At 42.7% G+C, this 9336-nt stretch overlaps 1 protein-coding gene across 10 annotated transcripts in view; it reads right to left on the bottom strand.

Moving 5' to 3' along the window:
- LOC108625920 (glutamate receptor ionotropic, kainate 2) overlaps nt 1–9336 on the bottom strand; it is a 116966-nt gene that overhangs the window by 24092 nt on the left and 83538 nt on the right. For all 10 annotated transcript variants that reach the window (XM_018026276.2, XM_018026277.2, XM_026814366.1 and 7 more), the window contains exons 6-8: nt 9019–9072; nt 6219–6383; nt 4846–4998 (exon numbers count right to left, since the gene is read on the bottom strand). In XM_018026276.2, the coding sequence (XP_017881765.1) occupies nt 4846–4998; nt 6219–6383; nt 9019–9072 (372 nt within the window). The remainder of the gene's footprint in view (nt 1–4845; nt 4999–6218; nt 6384–9018; nt 9073–9336) is intronic.

Raw genomic sequence — 9336 nt, 5'->3', positions numbered from 1 at the left:
GTATGCATTAACACGTAACGAAGATTTTTAAGTACATCTATCTACAGCTTGTGGCTATAAATATTTCCTCTATCAATGGCAGACTGTAAAAAATTGTTCCATTTTTTGTGTTACGAGCGCCCGGTCTATATGGACAATAAAATTACGTTTTCTTTGTAAATCTTTTGTAAAATTATCGTTGTTAATCACGAATTGTAATAGACTTATTCCACGTTTTCCTTTCCCGAAAGCTCCCGGGCTATTTTCGACGTCCTTTCAACAGGACCTATCAATCCAGTTTCTCACAGGATAATTAAACGAGTCAATCAACCTGCCTTTCCTTTAAAAAAATCGAAACGTCAGTCCGTGTAAGGAAATCTCCGATCGTAACTTTCGTTGATTTCAAATGTGAAAAATATGAAAATAAACTGGAAATACTAATTTCCCCGAACAGGAGCATCTATTAAAAATGTTTGAACATACATCAGGCGTACCCTGGGAGCATCGTTCAAAAAATAATCGGCAAAGGACGAATTTTAATCGGGCGTCGTAGAATTTATTGAACTGGTCCCCCAATATTTTATCGGTCGGCGTAAGCATAGGTAAATAATTTTGAACGATTATACGGCATTGACATAGTTATTTGTCACGCAGTTATGGGAATAACCGACTGCGTCCCCTACGAGTGGATAAATGGAAACCCGCGCGAGCCTGCACGGCCGCATGTTAAATTCCCTGTTCATTTATCTTCGGCAACTGTTTAATTTACGCGGAATATCTGCGGCACAGTTCATTAATCGATACAGCGCGGAACGAACGCTGACCCGTGATTCCGCGGATGAATCATCGCGCGCTCGACGCTCTCCGTCATTGTCACGCTTCTCTATTCTAAAAACCGTGGTTTTAATATTAACCGGAACGAAAAATTCCGCGGTCAGGACAAAAGGGCTCGGTTTACCCGTTAATTGCCATTTAAATTGTCTCTTAAATTATCGCGAGATGTCAACGCTATCCGTTCTCGCTGGGTTCATTAGTGGATTCCTTGCGATTCAGTGAAACTATTCAAACGGACCGGTTTAATTCTCCATTATTACCGTGGCTCCATTGAAACAACCGTATTGTCCAGCCTATTGTTGTTCTCGCGCCGGGAGTAAATTATTCCGTCTTCAACAATCTCGTTTAACTTAACTCCCCGGAAAACAATAACGGGCGTACAGTGGACAAGGCAGCTGAACATTCAGCCTGACCTGTACCCATTAAAACCTATCCCGGATGCGTATTTTCGCTGATTAGAGACGTACGGAGCGAGTCCAAACGAGGACGACTGTTCCGCGTATTAATTCGAGGAGCCGAATTACAGCGTGCAACCGGAAGTTCTCGACCGTCGGTGAACTCGCCGGGAAACTTGGACGCGACGCGATATTCACTTAATAAACCCGGACGCGGAGGCTGTCCTCGCGGACGTGAGCTGGGGTGCTTACGAGCCTCGACACGTGTTGACTCGCGTCGCCGCGGCGAGTTGGGCCGTGCCGGTCGTGCGGAACTACGGAGACAACGACGGAAAATCGGGCACGGAATTGTTCGAACGGAACGCGCGAAATCGAGCGTGGAAAGACGCGTTCGACAAACCGGATCGGGTTTTAGAAATTTTTATGAACGTCGGATTCGTGGATATAGGTCAGAATCCTTGGGAATACGCGAGAAGCTTTGAACGATTTATGTATCGATCGGAGTAGAAACTAAAATTAGTATTCTCGTGAAGAATTTAGAAAACATACAATTTTTATACGGGATGTACAAATTACATTAAAGAGAATCTACGAAATTGTTATCGAAAGAAAATAGGGTAACGTTACTATTGTCAGGCTCGTACATTACATTCCGTAACATATTTCATATAAATCGATATCTCATAAAATATCCGCGTAATCGAATCAGCGAGCAAATATACGGGAATTCTCGGAACCAGAAAGAAAGAAGAAATTCGATATATGACCGTGGAGAGGAAGAATGCATGAATAGAATAGGAGATGGGATCGGGGGTGGACGGACAGAAGACGTGCAGCGAACGGGAACGGTCCATTCTTCGTGGCTATTTGCTAAATACGCTGTTCAATTATTCATGTGTCAACGCTGGACTCACCGTTGCTCGCGGCTTATCGTTGGACGTTCAGCAATCTGGCTACTTCCTCCTAAAATATTTTCACCCTTGTGTACGGATACCTTTTCATCATCAGATTTGGGTAATTATGCAAATATATATGATATAAAGTGAAAATTCAGATACAATCGTTGTAAAACTGTTTGTACATGATTATATTTTACAATGAATGATTACATTTTATATTTCATGTTATTCTACAATTTTATAACAGATGACATAATTCCATAAGTGTACAATAATGCATATTGCATGAGATCGAATTAAGTATTACATAAACACTGAAATAAAATATTTCTTTCAGTTATGTAATTATTTACTTAAACGGATTAACTGCCAATATATAACATCGGTTCATCAAACTATTTCACCCTTTCTTTTAACAAATGCTGCAATATCACGCTTGACGTGATTTAATCTGCTGCCGGACTTTTATTTGCATATATTTCGGCTCCGTGTGTTTTTCATTGTCACTTCTCCCCGTAAACAAACAGAAATACATAGATAGTATGTGTTTTCATTAAATCGGTTGTTTGCCGTCCGTTCGAACGTATTTCCTGCTACGTGCCATTCCATTCTTCGGACTCGATTTCCGTCCGACATTCTTTTCGATACGAAACGGAACTGACGCCTATAAGCTTCTCATCTCTCGAACACCGTTCATAGTTTTACTTATCAAAAATTCCGTCTCTTCTTGTTCGCCTGTCCTTGTTTATCTGTCTCTCTCGTATCGATCATGCAACTTTGGAAAGTTTTGCGTTTTACCTCTCGTAGGAAAACCGGTAAACATCGCGTTCCGCTCCAAAGTCCGTAAACAAGAGACGGATACTAGGTTTCTTCGCGACTCGAGTGCGAATGACGGGGTACGGGGAGGGAGATACAATATTTATTCACCGATGACGCCTCGTGCTTTTTGCAACGAATTCCACGGGCGTCCGGGGTCGGGGGAGTCGTTCTACTCCTGGTGGAAGCGCCTCGGAGTTTCACAACTCCCTCGCCGTTCTCTTCCGCCGCGGCGGACGCACTGCGTGGCCCGGGCGCTCGTTTCTTGTTTATGGAAACGCCTGGCAATTAAGGGAAATGGAAATGTTAACGAAGAGAATGCCAACCGAGTTCGCTTCTGTCTTGGCGACTCCGCCGGGTTGTAAATCATCCCCGAGTGATTAGTAACTCGGTTAAATTAATGCCAGCGTAGTCTGAGAACTTTTAGTGTTTCTTAAATGAATTGAATCATGTTCTTTTTCTGCAGGCATTACTCAAATTTTGCTATTTTTCAAATTGTTGGTGTGGGAGATTAAAACGGGGAAGTAAATTATTCTCAACCACCTTTTACAGAATTGTTTAACTTTTTATTACGATTTATAAAGCACAAAGATCGTACATCTAACTCAGGCGAAATTTCAAACCCGACTGACTGCGAAGCGCTGGCTTTTCCGTTACGCAGTCTCTCTCCCCAATAAGGAGAGAAGATAACGTTCTTTACAATCACAAAGAACGTCTCGACTTTCCTTCAAGAACCTACGCCTCATCGCCGGATGTAATAAATACTAAACCGACCCTACGATAACATTGACTCCTAAACATTTCCATCACCTAAACCTGATAGCAACGAAGTCGCTACATTGGTATTTAAGTAAATAAATTAGTTTGAAGCATGAGCAGTGAGCAGTGAGAGAAATATAATTCAGGCCTTAAGGACTGGGTGACTATCCAAATTAGCAGAAAGCAGTGGCAGTCGAGTTATAAGACTCTGAATACGTTCCAACGTTGAAAGTTAACCAGGCGAAATTCCGTTTAAAATTAGTTGATCAGGGGAACGGGAGTTCCGATACGAGACCAACGAGCAGGCCGAATGAAAGCAGGAACGAATTGATACGGAGCCCCGGCCTGTTCATTGATTATACCCGGTTCTCGCTTTTAATTTGTAGCCTACAGGTGGAAAATCAAGAAACGGTTTCCGCCGATGAACTCCCGCCGACGGAATTGGCCTTTCACTCTCTTAATTGAAATTTAGTTAATTGAAACAAGATTAAACGCGGTGTTACTCAGAGGCCGAATTGACCTGCCACCGCAATAACGCAGCCTAGCTTGCTGTTTTTCTTTCATTATCCATTATAGAATGCTTCGAACTTCTCATCTCACCGTGATTATTCCGCGTACTCCGCTGGAACTTTAGTTTCTTTTTTTTTTGAAACAGAAGTTTGTCACGAGCTTCCTTCGAATCCCATTTAAAAACTTCCATCGATTCCTCCCAGGATTAGTATTACTCAGTGATACCATTTACTTCGCCTAAACTTTTTTTATTAAGAGACCTAGTAACGTTTGCTACCAAAGTTCTGTAATAGCTTAGGAAACTGCTTGGTAACTTCGTTACACGTGTTTGAAAATAATTGAACCCAGTGGCTCCGTTGTCATCCTCGAACAGTTCTGTCGTGAGGCAATTTCAAAATTCAGGCAGCGACAGAAATTCTGTGTCCCTCCGTGGAAAGATTCTCGTAGCCAGACGTGATGACGCACTCGCTTACGGTCTCAGCGTATTTAACCGGCTACAGAGAATTTAAATCCCCGAGCTTTAAAGCTTTCGGAACAGAGCGGCGCGGCGCTAAGGTGGGTTAATGTTTTCATTAAATCTTGGAGTTTGCGCCGCGGTCCCATGCTGATAAGCCTGGGGGGCTCGATAATGAAAAATTATAGAACGTACGTACGGCGTTAATGTAATTGTAGAGGGACAGGCCGTCGTCCCAGGGCTCTTCCTTCTCGCAGGACAAATTGACGGGCCTCAGGTCGTGGCTGCGGTCCAACGCGGCCAAACCGTGCGCGAACACCTGCACGCTGTCGTAGACCAAAGCTGGTTCTGCCTGAAACATACGTTTATCCTCGCTTGAAGACCTGCTTTACGACCTGACTCACAAAGATGGCTCCCAGCGTTTTACAAATGAATTTCTTTTACCATTATATTATAACAGATGAGGTATTGTATTAACTTCAGGTTTTAACGAGAGGAAAAATTTTACTAATACGCGTATGATATTAAATAACCGTTTGTTGAATGCGTAATTAGATAAGTTCTCGTGAATTAACAAGAATTTTGGAATTTCCGGCAACTTTTATGATTCAACGAACAATGAACGTCAAAAACGGCGCTGGTGAATAGGAATAAAAAATTAAAGATTTCTTCTTTGTAATGAAAGGAAAACTTTTATTAATCGTTTTTCCCTTAATTACTGGCCCTCTAATTACGTGATTGTTTCCTGGATTACGTTTCTGAGTGGTTCTGTTATTAAATACACGTTTCATAAAATACCACTTCGTTTCAAGCTGTTTCATAATTTTAATTGCTCTCGTGGATTAACATCGTGAAAAAATGGGATTATTAATTAATAAACTAATTGGATTAATAACAGTGAGCCAATCGACTAATTACCTAAAAAATGCAGGTCGGAATAAAGCTTCATGTACGTACGAGCTAATTGAATAAGATCGTGTTAATGCTAGAATAAAAGCGTTTCACGTTATTATACTACTTTTTCAAGAGGAATATTCTTCACCTGCGTGCTTCATTACCGTGTAACAAGCCACGGGTCATTATTACAAAATGCATCAACCAGTTACGTGATGTCCACGTTTGTTAAAATTACGTGAACGAAAATCCGATTTGTTCTTTCATATAAAACGGCATGATTGTCGAAAAATGAGTATATAAAAACGTATAAATTTTTAGATTACAAAGAAATACCTGAGTCATTTTTAAATACCTCCATTGTATTATATTAATGACATTATTGTCTCGAGAAATCGGAATTTCCCTTTGCTATTTAAATTACTTCCGGTCCCCGGCGCAAGGCTGAACTAGATTCGACCGTGCGGACGGTGTTGCACGATTCTGTAGCAACAGCAAGCGAAAAGAACGCGGCCGCTCCTCGCTTAAACTCGCACGCCCGCCCGCTCGGAAAAGCACGCGGAGATCCGTTTTCCGTTTCAACAGGCAGCAGACGGATCTCGGGTGGCCCGATATCGAGGCAAGAGACGACTTCCGGCGGCCGGGCATACCTCGGAGTTACATGAACTTTCCACCAACCTGGATAACCCCGGTTTTGTTGAAGATCGCGTGGCCAATCGGCTGAAAACTCTCCATCTGTCGTAGAACTTCGGCCACTTTCGGTTCCTCCAGGTCCACCAGACGGAACGCAGTCATGTTCACGCTGTTGTACTTGAAGTCCTCCAGATCAAACGTTTCTATGTCCTGAAAGATCATATCACAGACCTTATCTAAAGAACTGGACTTCCTGACGAAAGTCACCATTGTCAGTTCTGTCTCCCACGAAAGTTAGACAGATCTTCGATCCTTTGAATCCATCAACTGTATTTAATTAAATGAATAAATTCTAGAATTAAAAAAAATACTTTTGACAAAGATTGTCGTTGTGTCTTCATCAACTGTTCCATTTTCTTGTTTTTTACGAAATGCACGTTGCAATTCGCATTACATTGTCTGGATGAGGGACGAGGAAGCAATACGCGGACCAGCGCATTTTATTGCGCTGGAATGGAACGTTGCGCGGCCTTTCAAATAAATTCACGTAAAACGCGCTTTCAATGAAACACCGCAATGACCGGTATATTGTACTTCCCAGCCCGGCAATCCCGTCTAAAACGATTCCATTCGAGGACGGAAATACCCACTTTACTTGGAAGTGTGCGTTCTTTGTCAAAGAAAACCTACTCTGTTATCTATCTCCGGGAAGCAAAGAAGAAGAAACCCTGAAAAAACATAGTCACGAGTGGGACAATTAATCGTTCGATTCCAAGGAGATTGGCTGTACGTTTTCCGACTCAGCCTTTTCTCGGTCGTGTCCAACCGGTCAGATATGATTTATAATTATCACGTAGTGACGTATCTGCCGGATGAGATCGTTAAAAGTAAATAATGTGAACCCGGAAGAGGTCGACGACCGCGTCGCGTCGCGAGGCCGACAGATAAAGCCGTTTTCCGCCTCGAAGAAACTTTCTCCGTCCACCCTCGCATACCTCAGCCAGCAAGAGTGTCCCGAATCTCGCTGATTTATTTCTGGGACTTCGAAATGATTCTCGGTGATGTTTATGTAACGCGTTACGAAATCGACGAGCAATTCCTGTTCGCGACTTTACGACTCCGCGTTCCGAGAGCAAGAATTTCGAAATGGAACGCAAGACACTTTTCGATTTTGAGAAATCGTCGCTGCATTACGTGGGAGCTCATTTGACTTTCATCGCGTTCGGAATGCCAACGAGTGACGCACGCGCCGCCGGATGATCGACGATTATTGACGGGGATACGCGTGTATCTAGTCCACTGGCGCACGTGCAACGTTAACGATCGATCGCCGCGTGGATTTGACAGACAACCCTTTGTCACACTACCGCGGGGCATCAGAGCGTCTGCGTTTGAACGCGGGGATTATTTCGGTCAATATTTGCCCGGCCTAATAAATGTCATAATTATCAGCCGGTTTCATTGTCCGCCGGCTGGCATTAAATCATCCAAGCGACGGCAACGTTATTCCAGTGCCATGTATTATCTTCTGTTTTCCGCGAGGTCTGGCTGTTTAAAAAATATAAATAAATGAAGTTCGCTTTATTTCGGCAGTCATAAATCGCTCGACTTTGTATAGGCGTATCGATTATGAAATAAACAGAACCGCGTGCGGGATAAATATGAGTCCCCCGTATCGGTTATTAAACCGTGACGCGTGAACGTGATTATTTCAGGCCATTGATCAAACTGCCTACGATTTGACTCTTAAATCGGATTACCCTCGACGTGCATTCCACTGGGAAATTCTGTTCTAGATACCTGCGTCGATTGACAAATAGTTCCTTTATTCCTGTTTCAATAAATATTCTAATTAAAGAGCTCCTATTGTAAGAACAATTACGTTCGTTTTTCAATTGTTGACTTATCAAGCTTATTCACAAAAACAGCCATCGATACATGAATTACAGTTGATTTAAAAAATCGCTGAAACAAGCAAATTTTTATATTCGATAAAATCCCTTCATTGTTTACAGAATAAAAAAATATTGCGGTTTACCTGAATGAAAATCTGGTTTTCAAATCATCAATTCACATTGCGTCGACGCTCGCTACCGATGTTCAAAAAACATATAATAACAAAATATAACTTCAAATTTGCACTTGATGGGTTTTCTACGTACGTTACCGTATCAAATCACTATCGAATTCGAGATACATTTTTGATCGGACATACGTACATATGTATGCACTCGCGTGTACACGCGTTGTGGCTACATATTCCCGTGGATAACGAATAAACCTCGCGTTTCAATCACCAGATTGATATTGAGAACATAAAAAAAAAAAGACTGGAATACACGGGAACATGTTGCACCCATCAGCTTTTCATAACCGAGTCGAATCGAAAAAAACACATTTTGCATAGCACTAGAAACAAAAATATAGAAATACCATCGGTACGAGCGATATCCATTCGAAGTTTAATTTCCTATACAAACATCGGATCAACAAACAGGCGAACGCGCCCGTTTATTCACACGAACTTCGCCAGATACGTGTGCACGCAACGTAATGCGACGACGACGACGTCCATACACCGACGACGGTGCGCATGTAATTTGGGTTTCGGCGACAGGTTTGGTAGCAACGGTTCGCCGTGCGCACACACATTGTGCGCGGCGGTATTATTTGTGAAAGTCGAATGAATCCAAAACGAAGAGTCCGTACGTGCACGTGACTCGTTTCAAAGGCCGAAACGCGTCAAAGGGTTCGAGGCTGGCAGGAAGTGTATTAAAGCTAACAGAGACCCGTGGTCCCTCCTTCGCTCGGGATTCTAATTTCTATTCGACCGATGAATACTTACGAACGTGGTGAACATGTAGTGGTATCTGTAATCATTCATTTGCAGCTGAAGGATCTGCAACAGAGAAAACGAGGAGAAATTAGTCGCGTGATTAGTTTCTCTGATGGCCTGAAAGCCGTTTGTAAGAAAATTCGAAAACGCATAGCAGAGTGGGGGTGACTGCGTCCAACGACGCAAGTCTTTTAAGGGTACGCAGCTTGACAAAGACCCAGAAAACGTAGAACGAAGGTCATACTGGCGATGGGGGAGGTCCTAGGACAACCGAAAGGTTTGACCAAAGAGGCACTCTTGGTACAGCCGTCCTAGTATTGAGACATC

The sequence above is a fragment of the Ceratina calcarata genome, unplaced genomic scaffold (assembly GCF_001652005.2).
Source record: "Ceratina calcarata isolate Rehan_Ccalc_2016 unplaced genomic scaffold, ASM165200v1 scaffold379.2, whole genome shotgun sequence".
NCBI lineage: Eukaryota > Metazoa > Arthropoda > Insecta > Hymenoptera > Apidae > Ceratina > Ceratina calcarata.
Note: the sequence above shows the minus strand (reverse complement) of the source record. Positions and strands in the feature narration are given on the sequence as shown.